A 24,872-nucleotide genomic window follows, 5' to 3' on the forward strand; every position below is an offset into this window, starting at 1 on the left:
AATCGAATCGAAGTGTCAAAAAGTCTATAATGACGTATAAACACATATTCGTGAGCATTTCCAAATTATTTTTTTGCGTAATGAAAATGCATTACAGAATCACGAAGCAGCCATAAAAGAACTGCAAACTATTGTTCATGAAAATCACGACACCTTGCAAGCTAAAATTGACTCAGTTGCATCTAGCGATTCGGTTACGCAGCTTGTAAAAGCTCAGGAAAACTTAAAGGACACAGTTGATACGATTTCAACACAAATGGACACACTGAAACTTGGTTCAGAAAAACACACTGAGGAAATAAGTTCACTATCGGAGAAAGTAGCCGAACTTTTGGATCAGTTCACTAACTTATCTACAAAGGTAGATGATGATCTGAATGACAAGACCTGTAGCCTTCACTGACACAGTAGAGTATGAACAAATTAGAAAATTAAAAAAAATCAAATCAATACACAGTACAAAAGAGAAATCCGGGAAGTACAAGATCAGTTGACACAGGTAATACAAGAATTACATATTTCAGAGGAGACTCGCGCTCCAACACGGGGAGAAGGACTTAGAAATACGGAACAGCGACAAAATAATAACACAGGACACTTCGGGAATTATGAAAGAAATTGGCAAGGTACACCGAATTTTGAGATGGAACCGCCGAAAAGAAGTAACAATGACCGATATGCGAATCGCCGACACGATGATTTTGACTATAAGCTGTTCATTACTACACGTAAATTCAAAACATTTAATTCTGGCAACGACATTCATCCACAAGCATGGCTTCATCAATTCTCTCATTGTTTTCCTCCCAACTGGTCATTTGAGCACAAGTTAGAATTTATGTGTGGCTATTTAGATAATGACCCACCTGTAACAATGCGATCGGTCATTCACGATTGTCACAGTGAAGGAGAATTTTATCATGCGTTCCTCTCAGCATATTGGTCTCAAGCTACTCAAGATCGCGTAAAACATAGCATCATGATGATGAAACACTCTCAGCAAACTGAATTTTCCAGTCTTGTAAAATATTTTGAAGACATGTTGCACAACAATCAGTACCTGTCAAACCCATACAGCCCCTCAGAAAACATCCGCATTTGCTTGATAAAATTGCCTGAACATTTACGACATATTATTTTGGCAGGACGTTGCAAAGACGACATTGAAGTTTTTCAGGGACTCTTAGTATTGGAAATCGACACTGACGATCGCGGAACGCGAAAACAGGAACACAACAGGTCGCATCCGTCACAATTCCGCGATGACAGAAATAATAACTTGACACAACAAGGCTATTCTTACAACGCAAATCGTGACCAAAACAGACACCACCCGTATGACAACCGTTGGCAGAATAATAGTTACAGAGAAAGATTGCATTTCCGTTGTAATGAATATGACAGAGATAACCATAGAAACAGACAATATGGGTACAAAAGCAGTTATTATCAAGGGAGACAGAATAACTTCATACGCAACAGTTCAGCGCGCAGTTACGATTCAGGGAGAAATTCTCCACCACGTGACCGACAAGAAAGAAAATATGGAATCTACCGACATGACGACTGACGATATAATTGTAACGACAGGCCTGAATTTCATCAGAACTGGTGGGATTCAAATTGGGCAGGGCCCTCTCGACAAGGTGAATTTGTAGAAGTTAGGTCTCACAATCCTAATAACGACGCGCGCCAACAAAGAGACAGACAATGACTTGCACTGCAGGCAGCCACGTGCGCCGGCTGGACTTGAGAAAAATAACATAGACGCTAACCTTGAGAAAAATTTTAGCATTCCTTCCCGACGTATACAACATGTTAATTGTTTTGAAGTTGAAACTCTGCGCACTAGAAAGGGTAAAAGATTGCACCACATTTCACATGTAAAACCGTTTATTGAAAGATAATATGCTTTTTAACTTAGTCTTTGCCATAAAATTTTTCACTTCACCCTACTAGTACGCTTTGTCACACTTACAAACTTAACATGCAACAAAGTTTTGAAATTAACTATCCAGTCTAGAACCTAGGGAACATATTTAGACAGTAACTACGAATGCATTGTTATAGTGAACAGACGACACAGTGTTATTGTGTGTGTACATTCCTGCTTGTTAGTTGCACGATTACGTAACGACTATAAGGCTTACATATTTAGAACATATACCGGTACTGCTAATGACATTGTAATGTAGCATTTTGGTTTACTTGAAAATACATTATGGATTTAAAGTGCTTTCTGAGAGATACCAGATGACACAGTCGTTAGTTTATTTGACAGCTACACGATTATACCACGACACTACTAACGAGTGACAATTTATATTATTGCTTTTGCGCTGTATCTGTCTTATATCTGCACAGTTTTTCTTAATTCTTATGGAAAGTAAAACATGTTTTAGTAGTTACTTTTGTGGTATAGCTACAATGAGACAGCCTTTTTCGTAGCACAACAATACATTACTGTGTAGTACTTTCTTGATCACGGTACTGTACATAATAACTAAGATATCTATATGCATAGAATTTTGCTTTTGTTTATTAAAAGGTAAGTACATTGACTTCCATAGAACTTTGCTTACGGACGACGATAATTACGACACTTGGCACATTTTTTTACCCTTAAATAATGACAGAGATTATGTTACAACAAGACGCACAGTTCAGCGCTGCAGTACATGTACTTCAGTGATTAATTTTGTACTTAAAACATTTATTTTTAAAGATTTTTGAATACAAAGATAAAAAGGTTTTCCGTGATATATTTCATTCCATTGCTGTAGTCTGTAACACCTGAAAGTATAATTGATCCTCATGAGGGTACACGCTTACTTTGTGTACCATGCGTTTGGCAAGCACAAGGAGCCCTAGCTAATGTGGTATTTGCTTACACAACTTTACACATAGATACAATATTTCTCTAACACATAAATTACCCAGCTGTCTGATCATTTAACTGAGAGACAAACATTTTTTTACTACATCAGTGACAGATGTTTACGTAATTACACAGTTGGGTAACTTCACACTTATGAAATTGTATTTTGTCTTCACTCTGTGAACTGTTCATATTTTTTCGGAACCATTGTGATACTATGAGAGCTTTGAATGATGTATTTGGTATGGGATCATGATTTTTAAAGTATGTTTGAGGTAGATGACACTATTGAAATGAGCAGAGAATTTTTTTTAGGTTTTGGAATTATTTCAGAAAGCTACAACGTTTTTGAGATTTGGCTGAGGTTATATGATATTATTATGATGACGATGTGTATTATGCTGTTGAGGTATGTTTATGATCAATAAGACGATACTACCGTATATGAGGAATGTGATTACGTGTTTATATATATATGAATAATGAATGGAAGTTAGGGACTCTGATTTGTGAAAATGGATGTTGGAAACTTTAAGAGTTATGAAATGTGTGTACATATGTGAATGTATCACAATGCCAGTGAAAATTTTTTGGACGCTGTTATATTTATAAGATTTTGTTTCTACACATTTGTAACGCAAATTCTCGACCTGTAAAATTTTTTTATATGAGACTGTCACTGTAACGCAAACTGCTGTCATAAATATTTCGGTAAGAAAGCTAAGTGACCTTGACGTAATGCATTGTGGGCACCCAGCTGCGCTTGTTGCCTGGAGAAAAAGCCATTAGGTAGAGAAAAAAGAGGCCATTAACCTCGCTGTTGACATTCCTCTGTAGAAAGCATCGCAAATACGACACGCTCATTACTTGGAAACATATCGTACTTTGTGCTACTTATTGAAATGCTTATAAACTGATGGGAAATACTCTTACATTTGCACACCTGATTATGACAAGTGTTTTTCTATGAGAGTTGAGAGAATTTCTACTAACCTATGAAATGCCACACAACTATTGAATGATATTTTTATGCTTTTCTGTACATAGTTGCTTATTTCATTTGATATCTGGTTTCCAGCTGTGTTGCAGCATTGGTTTTATAAAATAAAGTTAAATGTATTTGCTAATGTGAACACTTTCTGTCAACAGATCTATTAAATAATAATTCCACTGAAGATCAAATAAGGCAGAATCGATTGATAACACCCTATCAGAAATTTTAAAATCGTTCAGAGAAGTGGCAACAAACCAAGTACGGTATGTAGAATGTATGAGAGTGGCTATATACCACAAGATTTTTGGAAAAATATCATCCACACAATTCATAAGACATTCTTAGAAAAGGAGCACTTGGAAAGGAAAGAACAATAAGAAGGGACTAATAACAGTAACTGCATACATAATTTTCTTTTCAAGTACTTGGTAATTTTTTTTGTAGAATACGTTGTGGTGCACCACTTTGATGACATAGACATTAACATGTGAATAGACATTTCCCTTATTTGCATTGTTGTCTGTAGTGTACTATTTTTTCTGCTTGTGGGTTTGTCATGATTAGATATAAGTTATTGCATTTGCTGCTGCTGTTTGCCAGGCATAGTGCTACTGAATTTCACTTTTTATTACTCTGTTAAGCCAGTTTTACTACTGATTCATTTTTCTTGTTTCCTGCACATTGCCTTATATTAGTTGTAATGTTGCATTTGCTTTGCTAATTTGGATATACTGCTGCTGGCTTTGCCAATTTGCATTTTTTTGTCATTGCTGTTTCTGTTAATTGTTTTGTACTGCTGCATTGCCTCGTCCCTTATGTATCTGAGCTCAGTCGATTTAAGTTAACTTAAGAGGGGGGATACTATATACGAAACTAACTATGGAGAATAGGGAAATAATGCATTCAGAAGTTATATGAAAAAGATTTGGGCCAAAATGTGTATTGTACAATGAGAAATAATTATTTTGATAGAAGATATGAACCAAACAGTAGGGTTTAGGGACGACAGGTTTAGGTAGGATTTTGTTGGAAATAAATTATGAGGTAAGATAATGGAAAATAAATAATGAGGTAAGAAATAAGTGAACATATAAATACAGAAAGCGTGCTTGGATAGGATTTTTTTGGTGGAAACAAATGTTGAAATAAGAGGAAAGATCTATGCAATGAAGTTTTGGGTTGGACTGCAGTACCAAATGTTACACTGAAAACAAACCCTGTCCTTTCCTTTTGTATTATTACACTATGTGTTTGTGCACTCTTGTGTATTTGTGTTTTTCCTGTCTTTATGTGTTTAGCTGACAAGAGTTATGTTGTAGAATTTTTCTAATAATATGTTACTTTGTAAAGATGTTTAGACATTATTTTCGAAAGCTATTCTGATCTTTTATGTATTTATTTATGTCATAATTCCTGTAACACTGATGTATATGTTATTTCGATTCTTTTGTAAAGCCCATATTATTACAAATGTTATCTGTATTGTTATGTTCTTTAATGATGTATTTTGTACCTTTGTTGTTGTATTCTCATGTTATGAAATTGTAATTCACACCAGTTCATCAAATTAAGTAACTTGTAAGCATTCATTTCAATGCACACATTTCTGTTTGTCATAGTATATGCACAATATGTGAAAAAAAGAGGACTGTTAGTGCTCGCACGTGTGTTGATAATTCAGCAAGGGACTGGTTAACAGCATTGCTGGTTCTTAGGACATTTCAAAAAATTTTTTTGTGAATGCACAAGTGGTGGTTCATGGACTTACTATATTATCCGCAAGACTCTTCGATGGTGATTGTGCACCTGCACAGTCGCAACAGATGGCTGCTGCCCGTCTCTACCAGGACTACAGTGGGTCTGCTCTGTGATGACCTACCTACCAATATTCTTCAAAACTTCCACTGACTCTGGTGTGGGTTTGCTCTGTTGTGGCCCATTACCTGTCTGCATGTCAAGAGTCAGCACTGTCGTCCGTTGGAAGGACAACACTACTTCTTAAAGACTGCATGGAAATTCACTATATCCATGTGCATTTTCTTTTCCTGCTCAGGCTTTGTGCATAAAATTGTTATTAATACTGTGATGAATGATCAGGATTGTCTTTATGGACTGTGAGAAAATTTTAGTTTTTGATCAACATTCTATCGATAAGTGTGTGCATTTGATATATTTGTTAGCTTTAATATAAACAAATTTTAACTAATATGTATTGGCCAGTGCCCAAAACAATTTGTAAAATTTTTTGTGGGGAGCATGGGTGGTATGTAAGTAAGCTACTTAGGTTTTTATGGTGGTAACGCCACGTAGTGCTCTAGATGAAAATCACTGGCTGTGCCGTGTGCAGTCTGTGGCTGGTTGGCATTGTTGTAACATTCGCCTTTGTAGTGTTGGGCAGTTGGATGTGAACAGCGCCTAGCGTTGCGCAGTTGGATGTGAGCCGCCAGCAGTGGTGGATGTGGGGAGTGAGATGACGGAGTTTAGAGAGCGGATGATCTGGACGTGTGTCCATCAGAGAGAGTAAATTTGTAAGACTGGATGTCATGATCTGATATATATATATATATTACGACTTTTGAACACTATTAAGGTAAATACATTGCTTTTTCTCTATCAAAATCTTTCATTTGCTAACTATGCCTATCAATAGTTGGTGCCTTCAGTAGTTAGAATCTTTTATTTAGCTGGCAGTATTGGCGCTCGCTGTATTGCAGTAGTTCTAATAACGAAGATTTTGTGAGGTAAGTGATTCATTAAAGGTATAGGTTATTGTTGGTCAGGGCCATTCTTTTGTAGGGATTATTGAAAGTCAGATTGCGTTGCGCTAAAAATATTGTGTCAATTTAGTGATGATCAGAATAAGTAAAAAGAGAAATGTCTCAGTACGTTCAATTCTGCTCAGCTGTTTGAAAATCAAATAACGTAAGGGGTTTATCAGCAAAATCATTCAAATTTTTTTCTAAAGGGAGGTTTCAAAGTTAAGGCGATATGAAAAATGTGAAGGAATCGAAAACGAAAAGATTGTCGGAAGGACTTACTCAGAAAACGGAAAAGCCAAAAAACCAATGGCGGTAACATAACAGTGCAAAGGGAATTCCACTGCTAAATGTTGCAAAGATAGCGGATATGTGGCAAGAGTACATTGAAGGCCTTTGTGAGGGGGATAACTTGTCTTATTACGTGATACAAGTCTACAGGTAAGAAATGGGGGACCCAGTATTAGTCAGATTTTAAAACAAGCTTCGACCACTGAAGATCAAATAAGGCAGAATCGATTGATAACACCCTATCAGAAATTTTAAAATCGTTCAGAGAAGTGGCAACAAACCAAGTACGGTATGTAGAATGTATGAGAGTGGCTATATACCACAAGATTTTTGGAAAAATATCATCCACACAATTCATAAGACAGCAAGAGCTGACAGGTGTGAGAATTATTGCGCAATGAGCCTAACAGCTCATGCATCCAAGTTGTTGACAACAGTAATATACAGAAGAATGGAAAACAAAACCGATAATCTGTTACATGGCGATGAGTTGGGCCTTAGGAAAGGTAAAGGGACCCGAGAGGTAGTTCTGACATGGTTGAATTTTGAAGGATGAAGAAAAACTAACTAAACTGCGTCCGAACAGGCCTTGGAAGATCCAACGGTCCCGACCGGCTACCATGTCATCCTGAGCCCACAGGTGTCACTGGATGCGAGGATATGGAGGGGCATGTGGTCAGCACTTCGCCCTCTCGGCCGTATCTCGGTTTATGAGATCAGAGCCGCTACTTCTCCATCAAGTGGCTCCTCAGTTTGCCTCACAAGGGCTGAGTGCACCCCGCTTGCCGTAAGTGCTCGGCAGACCGGATGGTCACCCACCCAAGCGCCAGCCCAACCCGACAGCGCTTAACTTCGGTGATCTGACGGGAATCGGTGTTACCACTGCGACAAGGCCGTTGGCGATTATTGAAGCATGGATGAAGAAAAATCAAGAACATTCAGCAACCTAAAATGTTGCAAGATGTTCGCAATTCTGAGAAAGTAGGGCAAGCAACAGGAAAAGATGGGTAATACACAATATGTACAATAGCCAAGAGTGAATAATAAGAGTTGAAGAAGTGCTCGGGTTAAAAAGGGTATAAGACAGGTTTCGCACCTACTGTTCAATCTGTACGTCGAAGAAGCAATGAGGGAAATGAATGAACGGTTCAAGAGTAGGAATAAAATTCAAGGTGAGAGGGTATCAATGTTAAGATTCTCTGATGACATTGTTATCCTCAGTGAAAGTGAAGAAGAATTATAGGATTTATTAAATGGAGTGAACAGTCGAATGGACTGAGAGTAAATCGAAAGAAGACGGAAGTAATAAAACGTAGCAGAAATGAGAACAGCAAGAAACTTAACACAAGAATTGTGGATCACGAAGTAGATGAAGTTCAGGAATTCCGCTACCTAGGCAGCTACATAGCCCATGATGGACGGAGCAGGGAGTGTTAGGCGTAAAGTCAAGCGCCGACACGCAGGTCGGGAACGAGAAAGCAGAGAAGGCTATGAGAAAGTATCAACCAATCGCACGCCGCCCAACCTCTCTTCCAGGACGACAACACGACAGCAGCGGCCCCTATGTGGAGAGGACACAAGCGCCGCGACCGACTGGTGACGGCCCAGTTCAATAGAAGCATCTGGATTACCCACTTGGATAGCAGCGTCAACATAGGCACTTCGATAGCATTTCAGAAAAGACTTTTGTCGGAGATCAGCAGTCAATGTAAAGACATTATTTCGCATGTCGCTCTGTGCTTGCGACGCATGATTTAATTGCCAAAGTAAAGTATTGTATTTGATTAATTGTAATAAAAATAATTAATAAGCGTTGTTTGTTTGTCCAACGAACCGAGTAGGCAGGATTCATAGACACTACAGGTAGGGCATAAAAAGCAAACTAGCAGTGGCAAAAAGGGAATTCGAGGCTAAGAGAAGTTCAGTAGCATCGAACATAGGTCTTCATTTGAGGAAAAAATTTCTTAGAATGTACGTTTGGAACACAAAATTGTATGGCAGTGAAACATTGACTGTAGGAAAACGGAAACAGAAGAGATTGCAAGCATTTGAGGTGTAGTGTTAAAGAAGGATGATGAAAATTAGATGGACTGATAAGGTGTGAAATGAGGAGTTTCTTCGCAGAGTCGCCAAGAAAAGGAATGTATGGAAAACACTGACAACAAGTGAGCCGTGGACCTGAATGTGATTGGACGCTTGATTCGGCAAGAAGATGTTTGCGTGAATTTCGAGGGGTCGAGTAAAGAAACTAGCCGCGAGACGACGGGTTGCAGCGCAAACGAGGAGACGCGTGTGGATTGCGGTCGCGAGAGGGAGTTTGGGGGAGTTCTGTGAGTCCGCACGGGGAGTTGGGATATGTCGGTAGTCAGTCGGCTGCTGCTGCCTTTGTTCGACTACGATTGCCTTTCACTGAGGTGGTCCGTGGAGCTCTGAAGTCGTGACCAACTGCCTATTGATGACACTGTGTATGCTGCCTGATGGGACCAATTCCGACGATGAAAACGGTGAGCCTTGCTGCACTTCTGACAAACCCGAGTGTAAAGAAATCTCTTGAAACGGCGAGTTGTATAACAAGCTTCTTGTGAATGTTCCTCATGAATCTAGCTGAATGCTTGGAACTGTGGACGCCGATTAAAGCGTCACAACTGTAGTAGACTTAATAATGGGTTTTCCAGTGACTTCGTGGTATAATTCGGTGAGGGAATTACATGGCCTAATCGGTTAAGATTCACAACTGTAAAGGCTACCTTGCGGTGTCGTGTTTGCTGGAATTACATACATTGAATCTTATTTGTGTAGTAACTTGATATATTCACGTTTCATTCTTGTTAGATAGCAAACCTTGTGTCAATGCTCATATGTCGAGCGCCCCTTTAAGCAATATAAGCTTTCGGTGTGGCCAGTTATTGATTCCAAGTAATGTCATAAGCTTAACCAGTTTTAGTGCAGTTCTCCTCGGGTCCTGTAATTGGTCGCCTTTCCCCTGACGTTGTTGGGCAATCAATTCAAGTTCTTTAAGGCAGTCCAAATGCGCTGATCCGATAAGTTGATGGAGGAAGGAAACTGCCCAATGCAGTAACCGTATTTGTAATATTGCTGTGACAAAGGAGAACGGATTAACGCCTTGGCCTTGGATGACGAATTAAGTTACGTACATAACAGATGTTTCAAGGTTATTATGTTTAAAGGGTTCCCTGAAAGTACCTCTCTTAATTTGTTTGCCACTTGGGAATTTTATTTAAGTGTGCGGCCAACAATACTTTCTTACATTCTGTGCGAGTGCACGAAATTCATTTAAGCACGTTTTAATCTCTATAGATTATTACTAGCCAGCTATTGAATGTTGGTTTTACGATTTTTAGCCAGTTGTGTGTCTTGAGAAATCATTGTTTCTGGAATGAAGTGACTAATGCTCTTATTTGTGTTGGTTATAAATTTCATCAGTTATTTTTTATCGTCAGTATTTGTTAGCCGTAAGTTTTGGCACGAATTTAGGGTGTTGTCAGTAGTCCAAGATGCTGATTGCTTTAATAATTGCTAAATATGTAAAGCAAAAATCTTACTTAAAATACCATTATTCTGAATAGTTTCTTGAGATTTGTTAAAACTGTTCATGCGACAATGTTTTCAAGAAAATTTTTACCTCCTTTGAGAAGATTAACATTTTTACCCTTTTTTTAAAGACATCATTATTTTCAATAAATCTGAGATTGTTCAAACTGAGTGAGATATGAAAAAATATTCTCTTTAAGTTTTAGTTATCATAAATTCATGCAATTAATTAAAGTTTCTGTATAAAGTTAAACTTGACTAAAGGTAAAAACATTTTCTCTTAAAAATTATGTGTGAATCGTGTTGTTGTTGTTGTTGTGTTACCCTTGGGTTCACGTTTAGCACCACAGCCTTTGTGTTGGCCTTTACCTTCCCTCTAGTAAAACCCATCTCAAGAGGAAGGAACTGGATGATAAGACATCATTTAAGATGTCGGGGTATAACTTCCACAGAACTAAAGGGAGTTGTGGAGGGTTAAAACAGTGGAGGAAAACGGAGACTGAAATACATACAGCAAATAATTGAGGACATGGGTGTCAAGTGGTACTTTGAGATGAAAATGTTAGCACAGGAGAGAAATTTGTGGCGGGCCACATCAAATCAGTCAGAAGACCGATGGAACAAAAGATTTTTCTTACACATTAACCACCACCGCTGGTTCCTGTTAGTCTTAGCTGAAATATAGTTATAGTTTTATGATTTATACACAGATTTTTCTTGCCTTGCATCAACAGAAATGCTAGAGCATCCAGGTTGCCATTGAAACATGTGAGAAACGAAGGAGTCAGAGCGTACATTTTCACATCCCGCACCAGTAGCTTCTTTTCAGAAACAAATGAAAGGGATATATTTAGATAAGTTTGAATTTTTAGTTGTAGATTATAATTTGTACACTCTCCAATTCGCTGAAGACCACGAGATAATTAATGGAAAGGAAGTTGTTTCATGGATTTGATAAGTGGGGTTTAAAAAGTACCACAAAGAAAACGCGTCTGCTACAGCAGGTGGTGACAAACAGCATGACTCAAATACTGAGAAGTTTTTGATTAAATGTTTCTCTTTTAAATACGTGTATGTAACTACACAGGGGGTGGGGCGTGCGGGGGGTGGGGGTGGGGGGAGGGGGTGGCAATAAGAGTGTAGAAACCTGTATAAAGGAGCCGGCTGGAGTGGCCGAGCGGTTCTAGGCGCTACAGTCTGGAACCGCGGGACCGCTGCGGTCGCAGGTTCGAATCCTGCCTCGGGCATGGATGTGTGTGATGTCCTTAGGTTAGCTACGTTTAAGAAGTTCTAAGTTCTAGGGGACTGATGACCTCAGAAGTTAAGTCCCATAGTGCTCAGATCCATTTGAACAATATTGAACCTGGATAAAGGAAAAGTGTTATTTAAGCGATTAACAAAATACTTAGCAGTAGTATGATAAACAAACAATTTAATTAGATAAAAAATTATTGTAGGTAGAATATGTAAACATGAATCAGAAGTTTGGAAAACAAGGAAGAGAGAAAAAGATCGACTACAAAGATCAACTGCAAGATCAACTACAATGGAATTACTATCGACGAAATGCTGGCGTCTCAGGACTAGACCACAATAGACATAAATAAATCAGAAAAATGATGGAAATGGCAGGAAACATAATACAAGCCATTGAGAGGAAATGATTACTGCGCTATAGCTGTTTAGAATAAATAGATAACAGTATATGACCAAAGAGAGTATGGAAATGGATCCTAGTGGGAAAAAAGAAACAAAGTCGACAGTCTACAAGAAGGCTGACAGATGTCGAAGACGCTACAGCATTCATTTATGTGCAAGTGGTGGATCTGTAAACCACTAATCTATGGAGTCTGAGAGGTGAGAAATGGCGTTACCCGTAATAACTCGCCAAATATATAAAGGGTGAAAAAATTGTGCTGCAGTTCAAATGGGATGCATCTGTAACTAGTAATCATGTACCAAACACTTACGATATTCAGCTTCGGCATTCCACAATTTCTGTGTGTTACTTATGATGTTGAACAAGTTGACACCACTATGAAAATTGCAAATCATGACTTTTCATTTCAATTAATTTAAAAAACTTATTTCAATATCAGGAATACATCCTTGAGCCGTAATTTAGTTGTTACACACACAATAATGAATACTTAGCAAGATGATATTAGTAAGGTTCGTGTTGAAATTGCTAATGAATTGTTTCAGGCTGTAAAGGCTATCTTTTGTTATTGGTTCGTGCCTTTTAAATGCGTTTTTGATTGTTTTCTGAAGCAGTTTGATGGATAAGTGCACGCCATTATTTTTAGGACATATCAGCCCACCTCTTACAAGACGTACACATTACATGAATCAGGCTCCAGACTTCATAACGGGTCTAAGAGAGGTGATGGTCTTCATTTAGGACAAATGGGCTTGACTGGGTCAGAGAATGGAAATGATTTTTTGACGTTGACTTAGGCTCGAAGGCCGTCTTTCCCGTTACCTTACTTCCAGTAGTCTTATTTGGTCTCTTTTGCTTAGGAGATCGGATATGCATAACTGTTTACATTTTTATTGTATTTTCGTGCTGTGTAGAGTTAGAATATACTGACCTTGGGAATGAGGTCGTCCACCTTGTCCTTAACACCCGTCACTACCTTCTCACCATCCTTGACATTGGACGTCACCACTTTCTTGCCATCCTCGCCGACCTTCACCGTCTGCTCACGTACGGTACCGTCAGGGCCAGTGACTCTGTAATGTGAAAAGCATTCTCTAGGTACTGTGGACCGATTGTAACATCCACGAGATAAATTTTAGCTACAGTGCGACGAGAGGAAATTATGCCTGTAACAGTTATAAATATTATCTATTCGTCATATGAAAAAATAGTGAAAACGATGATAAATATTAATTATTTATATAATATTCTATGATGTAATTGGACATATCGATGTGTATCATACAAAGACAATGATAATTGTAAATTCCTTTTATGATCTGCCTTTGTCTTCCTTTGTTTTTACCTTTTGTTTGTTGGCTTTTGTAGGTTGCGGGCGCGTATCAATCTGAGGTCTGTTAAGAAATTGTAATTATTTGTTAATTATTACATGAGAATAGAGTTCTTTACTATTATAAATATGAGTGAATAATTATTTGTAACTTTAATTCCTCTCTCAGTAAGCATTATCTGTGTTAATTATTTCTTTCCACTGCAAGGAGCGTAGCCATTGATGATAGCGATTTGTATCGCGTTTTTGTCTGTGTTTTCCTTAGAAAAAAATCAAATGTTTGCTTGATGAAGTCTAAATAGTGCACAATACGAAAGTAAAGTTTAATAAGCATTTCAAATACTTATCTTATTTGCTCCAACAATAGAAAGTCTCTATCAATTGTCTGCCGCCATCTTAACAATTATCTCAGCGGCAAATTCAAATTACGCAACTCTGCAGACATAAATGCCGAACGTAATACAAATGTGTAAAAATAAATGTGCACCGGTGGTCCCGAACTCATTTTAATGAAAATGATTCGAATCAGATTGGTTCTTTAAAAACAGTACTCATACCACGATCGTTATAACAAACTTTTCTAGCTGATGTATGGAGCCGAAATTAATTACGCACCAATTGCGGAGAATATTGTTTCAGGTAACACGTCAGTGTTGTGCGCGGCTGATATTCTGTGGTTTTAATGATCATTTTGCTGAAGATAACTATCATAATCAATAGTTGTACAGAATCTGTTGTATGAACTGTGATTTAGTGAAACACAACTTACAGACAACACTTTAACACAACGTTAACTTGGAGTTCTTTAGCAACTTGACCAAATCTTTAGCCGGGAGAAAAATTGTTTAGTAATTACTCATTGTAATAAAATAAGATTATCATTTTCATTTACAAATTAGTTACATACCAAACCACTGAATAACACAGCGAACGTCACACGATGATGCAAGAAAATGAATAATTGTATGTGTAGTTTATCATCATTATTACTGATGCTCTAATTCTTACATCTCTTTTCTATAAAGATAACGGCTTAAGGGGTCGATAAAGTTTTGCCTAGTAGAGTTAGGGTAGGCTTACATTTTAATTTTCATTCCTTAACAATTATAAAAGGCAGTTCCACGAAATTCAGTAAGTAAAAAAATATGCATCTTTGGCAATGACAAAGACTCATACTTGGGTAACTGGTTCACAAATTCTTAATTAACAGTTACATATCAACGCTGCAGCGGTGTTGATTGTCACGGTTTCTTTAATAACCAAACAAGCAATAAATACATTGCATTTGTTTTCACTGGGCTTTGTAGAATCATCGCGTCACTTCATGTGTAAACTGTTTCATGATGAACTGGGTTCAATAATAAGATGATCCATGCATTAAACAAAAAGTTCCCGAGGAAAACATTCTGTATATATAGAAACTGACAGAAGCAGTCTGAAGTTTGAAAATTCCTTTACTGTATCTTAAGATGACTTCTGTGAACTCAAATTGCCCAGGTGATCAATTTTCCCGCTACTCCTCTTTCTTTCTCACTTTATTTTTAGTTTCAGCCTTTTTTTCTACTTTTCTTGCCTCCTTGGTGGGGCATTCTGCCCTTATTCTAGAAGAGTTTATTTCTCCGCATGTCGTCATCCTTCTAATGTATTATCATATTTAGAGCCATTGATATTTCTACTGCCTCAATAACTTCTGCCATCCTCCTTGCCATTAGAAGTAGCCATTTCATCACAAACCCATATTTGCACTGTTCTTCGAAAAAATACAGTCTTTTTGGTATGAAATTACTCATTTGCACTTTCAGTGAAACCACCCACCCACATTTTTGTTTCCTTACATTTTATGCCTAGATCACAAATGGCATTTCCACCATTTTCTGTGAACTCCATAGGACTTAAAAGGTTTTAACGTTTTAATCAAACATGTGGTGTGTCTATGATTATTTGCGTTCTCCTTCAGATTACTACATCCACATCTACGTTATACTCCGCAAGCTACTAAAGGTGGGTGACGGAGGGTACTTTCGGTCCCTCCAACCCTGTTCCATTCACGAATAGTATTTGGGAAGAATGATTGTCGGTAAGCCTATATACCGGCTCTAATTTCTCGAATTTTCTCCTTGTGGTCAATATGCGATATGTATGAGGGGGGAAGTAGTATGTTCTCTGACTCCTCCTGAAAAGTGCTGTCCAGAAATTTCAATAGTAAATCTCTCCGTGATGCACAACGTTTCTTTTGTAACGTCTGCCAGTGGAGTTTGTTTAGCATCTCAGTAACGCTCTCTCGCCAGTTAAACGATCCCGTGACAAAACGCGCCGCATTTCGTTGCATCTTCTCTATCTCCTCTATCAGTTCTATCTGATAGGGATCCCGCATAGATGAACAATACCCAAGAATCGGGCGAACAAGCGCCTTATAAGCCACTTCTTTCATGGATGAGTTACGTTTCTTTAAGAGTCTTCCGACGAATCTGAGTTTTGTGTCTTCTTTTCTCACTATCTGTTTTATATGGTCATTCCACTTAAAGTCGCTCTGGATAGTTACGCCTAGATATTTTACGGCAGACGCTCTCTCCAGCTGTTTGTCATCATATGTCTGTTTCCATCCAAGTATGACTTTTTTTGTTTTGTAAGATGCTTTGAGTTCTCCCATTTCTGAATAAAAAGAATTAATTCAGGGATACCACTTAAACAGCTACATAAATTTGTCTGCACTCTCAGTAACACAATAGAATTAAACAGAAAAGCTAATCTAAGACGAACAATTGAAGGACTCTGCTGTGTTTAAAAGTATGAGAAAATTGTAATCATTTCTGCCATACAGAACTACAAGAAATGGATTTGAATGTAAAACTGACAGAGAGAGAACTAACAGTTAGCAACTAGTAGATAAAGTGAGCATAGGATGTTCACACGTTCCACTATATATGTTTATCTATAAGTCTGCAACCAATAAAGATTTTATGTTCAAATCTTCATGTATATAGAGCTAAAGGAACAAAGAATTATTTGGGAGAAATTTTGGAAATTGAAGTTTTTGAGCCCAGATAACAGTATATGTCCCCATAAATAAGAGCTCCCCACAAGAACACGACGAACTATTCTGCAGTTGTTCAGTACCACTGGCTTTTGCATTCGCCAATAGAGAGAAAGATGCAGTTTTAGTTCCTGTAGATCTTCACAGACCGTTTTGGGGCAACATAGGTGTCCAACAGTACCACAGGGACCATACGTACTGATTTCTGCTTCTGTTTGGTTTTTATCTTATCGGACAGATCCCTGTACTTGTCCAATAAAGCTGAGCTAGCCATCTTCGCCATAGACATCACTGTACTGAACACCCATTATTTTGCAAACCACCGACAGTGTTCGGTATAGGGATGTTATTTATAACTATTATATGGTGTTATGTGTTACTACTACTACCACTACTATTATTATTATTATTATTATTATTATTGTTATTAAAGCTGTTGACTCTTGTCTAACCTCTTAAAAAATCTTATTCATTTTCTGATGACCAGTTTATTATACTGGATATTACATGTGTAAATGCAGATACTTTTATTGGTGACTGAGGACAGTGATCTGAACAACATTACATCAGTATTTACTTGATTTGGAGACTAATAATTATAGCTGTGGTACCTAGCATGCTTTAGGTTGGTTAGAACCTCGAAGTATACGTGACAAGAGAAAGCCTTTAATGCTTATTTTCCTCTGGCGAGCAGATCATGAAGTATGGACGCGTGCACGCAAAAAGTATAGCCTATAATGTCAGGCATAGGCCACTTAGTGATGCAGTTAGACCGTGCACAAAACATCAGATAGTAAACCGTGCAATGTGTTTGTAGGAAGACTATTAGACACAGAGAAAAGACAGCTAACGCACTGGAGTGAGTAAATATTAAGGTCCAATGGTCACAATATCTACCTTTATACCCATAACTCCTTGAATATTATAATAAAGATTATTATATTATATTTTTCTTATCTGTATTATATTTATCTTCTTTCCCCAGGCTGAGCTTACTGCCACAAGAAAAGTGATTTATTCTGTTCTCCACCTCAGTTAACTTTTTTTCTGTGAAAATACCTTCACAACACTGCAAAACACCAATAGCACTCAAAGACATGCTTATATACATACCTACATACGCAAAATTAGTGTGGGTGCTGTCACTGTGCGAACATTTCAGCATAAGGTCTTAGTGTCGTGCCACTCTTCCCTTAGGTTCAGTGGACCCATAAATGAAGTACACACCGATCGACTCTTCATCAGTGCACCTATCCGTGTTGCTATGCATCACCGTTAACATACAAGTAACACTGCCAGAAAAGCAAACCCAGAACAAAATCGAGAGCTACTGAATGTAAGCTCGAGGGCAAATAGTAATGTGGACATTACTGTTGTCAACTACTCGCACTTACTGTTAATAAATAGAAAAAAAAATTCCAAGCAGGAAATATAGCGCACGCCGTCGACATTTGAACTTTTGTGCAGGTACAGGGGTTGACAAAAATATGGAAACACCAAAAAGATAACACATGACCATACTTAAAACGGTACAGAAAACCGTTGAAAATAGCATCTAGAAGTCTCAGCGCTGATAGATTCAGATTCTGTATGGTTTTCAATGGTATCTTATAGCATTCTTCCTGCAAGATAGTGGTTCAAATGGTTCAAATGGCTCTGAGCACTATGGGACGTAACTGCTGAGGTCATCAGTCCACTAGAACTTAGAACTACTTAAACTAAACCAACCTAAGGACAGCACACACATCCATGCCCGAGGCAGTATTCGAACCTGCGACCGTAGTGGTCACGCGGTTCCAGACCGAAGCGCCTAGAACCGCTCGGCCACACCGGCCGGCAAGACAGGAGCAAGTGCACTTAACAATGATGGAGCAACTGTACATCTTTCTCTCCAGAAGTCGGCCGCTGTGGCCGAGCAGTTCTAGGTGCTTCAGTCTGCAACCACGCTGCTGCTACGGTCGCAGATTCGAATCCTGCCTCGGGCACGGATGTATGTGATGTCCTTAGGTTAGTTAGGTTTAAATAGTTCTAAGTCTAGTGGACTGATGACCTCAGATGGTAAGTCCCATAGCGCTTAGAACCACTTACCATTTTTTTCTCTCCAAAAAAGACGGCTAAATCTCAATAATATTCAGATGTAGTGAATTTTGTGACCAGGGAAGATGTAACAGTTAGTCCTCGTGCTCACGAAACCAGTCCTGGACGAGGCGAGCTGTGTGAACAACTACTCTGTCGTTTGGGAACACAGCACTATTGGGGAACAAACGTACCACGGGCTGAACCTGATAGGCCAGAATGGTCACATAATCCCTGGCATCACTGCAACCCTTGGGTCGCATGGGATACGGCTTTAGAACAACGTTTTCGTGTTATGGGCATATGCATCACTGATGAGCGGTTTCGACCTGCAGTTCCCAGCTTTTGGAGCTCCCTTCGTGTTGTTTTGGTACTGACAGGGTTCACATGCGTAACAGAAAATTCTGCACTGACTTTTGCAGATGTCGTTGGTCTTATTTCTCCTCAAAATTTTCAATGGCAGTCGATGAAGCACAAACTTTCGTTCGTGTTGTAGCTTATCAGATGATGTTTTCCGGCTCTCCCTGAATCTAATATAAAGGCTTCGATGTGGTGCCTCTTGAAACACCAAAGACTTCCTTGGTTACACAAACAGTCTGTGCACGTCTGAATTCACTTAGCTCCGGCTTAATGCCCTCACAACCACGTAGAACTCTGTTCTGTCCACGACTGAAGTTCGCAATGCATTGACGACATTCCACAGTCATCTGCATTCTCGTGGTGTTTCAATTTTTTGTCCAACCCCCGTTCCTTCAGTGCAACGCAGATTCAAAGATAAAGAGGGCAAGTGGTAAAAAGATCAAACGAAATACAACTACTCTGTAGCGGTCCGCGAGACAGAGGTTTCCCATACGTCCGTAAGTCTGCACTCGAACACCTGCTTCCCAGGGGAAAAAAGGCATTAACGGCTTTCTCTTGCCACATGTAGTTGGAAGTACTAACCAATCTAAAATCATACAACTCCTGATTATTATTATCAGTATGCTAATGAAGTAAATACAAATGTAATGATGTTCAGTACACTATCCTCAATCACCAGTACAAATATCACGTACTTGAACCTGTTACACCCTGAATTTCCGAGTAAGGCGACGCAATGGTTAAGGCACTGAGTACCTCAGTTCAGATGTCCCTTCGTTTTCTGCACATAGTGATCTCTTCGGCAGGACGTTAAACGCTAACATTTTTTCCTTCTTTGGAACTAAATAATGCCACATAAGAATAGGTTGCCCATTCGACAACTGCCTCTGTCAGTGCTGTGTCTGCAAACATCACTGCGTGTATCCTTCATTGTAGCACAAAATAATATATTTTTGTTTGTTACGAACACAGTTGATACACCTAAAATATAGCCTTAGTGTGTCACGAATAGATGTAAGTGGCATTTGAGCACAAAATCTTTTTGATAATTTGATAATCCAGTTGCAGTAAGCGAGAATTGTAAGCATTGGTGAAGGCAGGTCCCAGGCACCTGTTCAGAGACTCACTTGGTCGTTGAGACACTTTGGCCGCCACCTCCAACGGTCGAGGTAGTGAAGGACGACTGCGTCTTCGTCTCTTCAGACAGGGCGGCGCCGACTAGGAGCAGCAACACCAGCAACTGTATTACGGGATCACTAGTTAGTTGATTAAGAAACTTTAAGATGTTCCAGGAATTTATGGAAACAACAATGGTGAGCACTATTGAAATATAAATCTGTGTAGATATTGAAAAACAAAAGCTGGTGAGAGTTCTCTATGCTTCGTTATTTATACAGTGAGTCCCAGGAGGAATGGTAACTATTCAGGGACACTTTTTTAAAAAAAATGAAGGATAAAAACAGTCAACTAATTGTACAAATTTTACAGCTCTAACCTGGTTACGATACCGACTAAGGATATATTCATCAGAATCAGTTACAGTTACCTATACAAAATGTTCATTACCGTAGGAGAACAGTAGACATTTCAATAACCTTAAGCAGCACAAGACGTATCAGAAACAGAACAGATATTAGTAAAATATGTTCACATTGCATGAATAGAATTAAAAATTAAGAATAAAAACCATGGGATATAATAAAAAGACGACGAAAACGTTTGAGAACCTTCAGTATATCAAAAAGCTGCGATTAGCGTATTGAGGCCGTTAAAGAAATTTTTGTTTCGCAATTGCAGCTGTTCATTAAGAATCAGACTATCATTAACGGACATATGGTTAAAAACTTCCAATTCTTCAAGAATATCAAGTCTATCGCAGGTTATTTTATAGGCTACTGAATCACGCAATGGAGTAAACGAAGATTTCAGATCGAGTATTAGAGTTTTTCTGCAAATTATTATTAGTGGAAAAGGCGCCTTTGCATCCATATATTTTTTCTGGCAGACGAATTCTATAGGAAGCGGTCCACGAGCACTGAAGTGAGAAAAAATTTTCGCATCAGTCACTCTCATTTCTAGCAATGTTGCCCAAGTGTGACTGTTGCTAGCATTTGCTTTGAAAATGTTATCAAATAAGGCAAATTATTTATGTGATATTTTTGAAGAAATGGAAGCTAAATATGTTCTCATTCTTAATGAACAACTGTAACTGCGGAATAAAATTTCTTTAACTGCTTCAAACGGATGTTCGCACCTTTTTGACATACTGTCGTTCTTTGACGCAAGGTCATTACACAAAGTTCTCAGACAACGTTTTCCTCCTTTTTCAATTGTCTGTGTTATATCCCATGGCTGTTATTCCTACTGCGGTAATTCTGTTCATTTTGGGCCCTTTAATGCTTTATACACTGGCCAGATGGCGTGTGCCAACTCCTGTTTCAGTTTGCAGCAATCGCTGTATATTTTATTTATAACCTACGTTCACAAGCCTGTTATTAAGCCTGGCCTCTTGTAACGATTTATTTCATTTGCAATATAGCTGTTTTCTTAATTTGTACCGCTTTACTCCATTAGCGCCCCATGGGTGGGGTGCACTGCTCTGTTTCCCGTAGCTCCGTAAACATTTGGCAAATCTTTTACTCTGATGTCAGCCCCAGCGGCTTGATGATATATGTGTAATTGTGCTTTTAATGTTGGCTTTATAGGACAACGTTTCCATATTTGACTTGGGCACTTCAGCTAATATGGCCTTATTATCTCAGCATACAACATGAAACTATGTAAGTAACAGCTGTTCTGTTTGTAATGGGTCTCGTGTAACGTAAGGTTCTTAAAATGTTTTTTACAGGTTACTATAACTTATTATGATGAAGGTACCCTTAATCTATATCGAAACCAGGTCAGTGCTATAAAATTTGTGCAACTCGTTGACTGTTTTTATCCTTCATTACAACTTCAATATGGTTGCTGAAAGTCAACCATGTTCAGAATTGGTGATATGACAGGTACGATCATTCGAAGCAAAAATGTCTAATAAACACGGGTCCTAAAATGCATACATCAAGATATATGAATACGTCATCCTCTTCGGTACTTTGAAACAAATCTTTTCAAATGCAAGCTTTTTGCTTTCTGTATTATGGGAGGTGGTAACTTGAACCAAAGCAAGGAAAAGTGTCCAGTAAACATGGGCTCTAAAATGCATACCTTTAAGAGCTATGAACACCTGCTCATCTTCACATCTTCACCTTTTTGCTTCGAATGGTCATTCTTGTCGTTTCTCTGAATATTGAAACACCCTGTATAGGGGGCAGTCAAAAGAAAACGAGAGAGAGAGAGAAAAAAGTAAGTTAACTGTTTATTATTTCAAAAGTATTCTTCAAAACTGTTAATACATTTATCCCACCGTGAGATAAGACGATCAATTACCTCATGAATATATTTTCACGGTTGCCTGCGGAAACGTGCTTGTACCCAGGCGTGCACTTCTTCGTGGGAAGCAAATCGACAGCCACCAGCATCTTCCTTCAGGGCTCCAAAAATATGGAAATCGCGTGGCGAGAGATCGGGACTGTATGCAGGATGTGTAAGAGCTTCCCAGTGAAACTTCTGTAGCGTAGTCGAAACAACCTTCCAAATATATGTCCCCTTTTTCCTGTTTGTCGCGTTTTCGTGTCACTGCCCCTTACGTGAATGTCAATGCAACGCAAAAGATTTATGATTTTGTTAAAGGAATCCGGTACACAGAAAACAGACAAATTCAGCTAGCTATAATTTGTTAATTCGCTAAGACAAGTGGTAGTTCAGAGCAAGAGGAAGCTGAAGACTCGGGATCTTAATACACATGACTGATAGAACTGTTTGTTAATGATACCTACAAAAATAATAAGAACTGCAGTAAACTCACGATTATCTACAGGTTGTCGTTTATCTGCGCGTCGTTCGGTGATCTTTTAAACATAAAAAAACAAGTGTGAAGAATTGTGCTAATTAGAATGAGTAATTTCATTTGGAATTCGAATCTGTCGTTATAGAATCCTAGGTGATGAAAACATCTACAAAATTTGAAAAAAAATTGCGCATTTGCAACCTACGTCTTGAGCCATGTGTTGTGTGTACGCTAAATCTGTTTCCCTCTACAGTTTTACACTCTATAATTCCTTGTAGTACCAAAGAAGCTATTCTTTGATGCTGTAACACATGTCCTGTCATCCTACACTTCTTGTCTGTATACATTGCTTTTTCGGACGATTCTACAGAGACCCTCCACGTTCCTTACTTTATCAGTCCGCATAATTTTCAGCATTCTTCTTTAGCACCACATCTCAAATGCATCGATTCACTTCTCTTCCCGTTTTCACATAGTCCATGATTTACTGCTATATAATGTTGTGCTCCTAATGCACGTTCTCAGAAATTTCTTCTTGACATTAGGGTCCATGTTTGATACTAGTAGACCTATCTTGGTCAGAAATCGCTTTCTGCCCGTTCTAGTCTGTTTCTGATGTCCTTGCTTTGTCCATCACTGGTTATTTTGCGTCCAAGGTAGCAGTATTCCTTAACTTCATCTACTTCCTGATCACAAATATCGATGTTACGTTTTTCGTTACTCTCATTTCTGTTGCTTCTCATTACTTTCGTCGTTCTTCAGTTTATTCCCAAACCACATTCTATTTTCTTTAGACTCCATTAAAACGGTCCTGTAATTCTTTTTCACCATCAGAGAGTATTGAAATATCATTAATGAACACAATGAAATTTTCACCCTGCAGCGGAGTGTGCGCTGATATGAAACTTCCTGGTAGATTAAAAATGTTTGCCGGACCGAGACTCGAACTCGGGACTTTGCCTTTCGCAGGAAAGTGCTCTATCGGCTGAGCTACCCAAGCACGACTCATGACCCACCCTCACAGCTCTAACTCCGCCAGTACCTCGTCTCCTACCCACCAAACTTCACAAAAGCTCTTCTGCGAAGTCTGTCAGGAAGTTTCATATCATCGCACATTCCACTACAGAGTGCAAAATCCCCCAGGCTGTGGCTAAGCCATGTCTCCGCAATATCGTTTCTTCCACGAGTGCTAGTTCTGCAAGGTTCGCAGGAGAGATTCTGAGAAGTTTGGTAGGTAGGAGACGAGGCACTGGCGGAGTTGGAGCTGTCAGGACGGGTCGTGAGTCGTGCTTGGGTAGCTTACTCGGTAGAGCAGTGGCCCGCGAAAGGCGATGGTCCGGAGTTCGAATTTCGGTCCGGAACACAGTTTCAATCTGCCAGGAAGTTTTATTATCAGTGAATCTTATCATCAACATTTTTTCACCCTGAAATTGAACCCCACTCTTGAGCCTAGCCTTTATTTCCAACATTGCGTCTTCGATGTTTAGATTGAACTGTAGGTGTGGAAGACTGCATCGCCATCTTTCACCCTTTCTAATCTGACCACTTCGTTCTTGATCTTCCACTCTTATTGTTCCCTCTTTGTTCTTGTTGTGCCTAATGGCGACGTCTATGAACGGGGACTTTAGCATCTAGTTGACACGGATATAATCCACAAATTAAGTTCGGTAGGGGATGAGAGCGAAGACGTGACTTTCCAGAAACCCATTACGCTCACAGAGCCACTGACATGGGTTAACACGTTGTTAGTGCAAGCAGGAAAAAAAATCACTTAAAACGTAGGAGCTACTAGGCCGTGGTAGATGTACAAATAGCCCGCAAGTTTAGGTGATGTCAGTCGCACCCTTGAAAGCTTACATTGTATTAAGCAGGACGATCGACTGTACTCATATTTTCACTCTCCATAAAGTGAGAACAGTCGATGGAAAAAAAATAATGACAGTCAAAATATAGAAAAAATGGCCGACTATTTCTCGAAATTTAAGGAAGCGATACGAAACACAGAGTGTTTGCACATGAAATAAGGGTACATTGTTTTTTTCTTGAAATTGA

At 38.8% G+C, this 24,872-nt stretch overlaps 1 protein-coding gene across 1 annotated transcript in view; it reads right to left on the reverse strand.

The window, feature by feature from the left end:
* LOC126419525 (uncharacterized) overlaps nt 1–24,872 on the reverse strand; it is a 124,073-nt gene that overhangs the window by 94,218 nt on the left and 4,983 nt on the right. Inside the window, exons 2-3 of the mRNA XM_050086715.1 lie at nt 20,059–20,171; nt 13,063–13,204 (exon numbers count right to left, since the gene is read on the reverse strand). Coding sequence (XP_049942672.1) covers nt 13,063–13,204; nt 20,059–20,171 — 255 coding nt within the window. The remainder of the gene's footprint in view (nt 1–13,062; nt 13,205–20,058; nt 20,172–24,872) is intronic.

Source organism: Schistocerca serialis, chromosome 9, assembly GCF_023864345.2.
Source record: "Schistocerca serialis cubense isolate TAMUIC-IGC-003099 chromosome 9, iqSchSeri2.2, whole genome shotgun sequence".
Lineage (NCBI taxonomy): Eukaryota > Metazoa > Arthropoda > Insecta > Orthoptera > Acrididae > Schistocerca > Schistocerca serialis.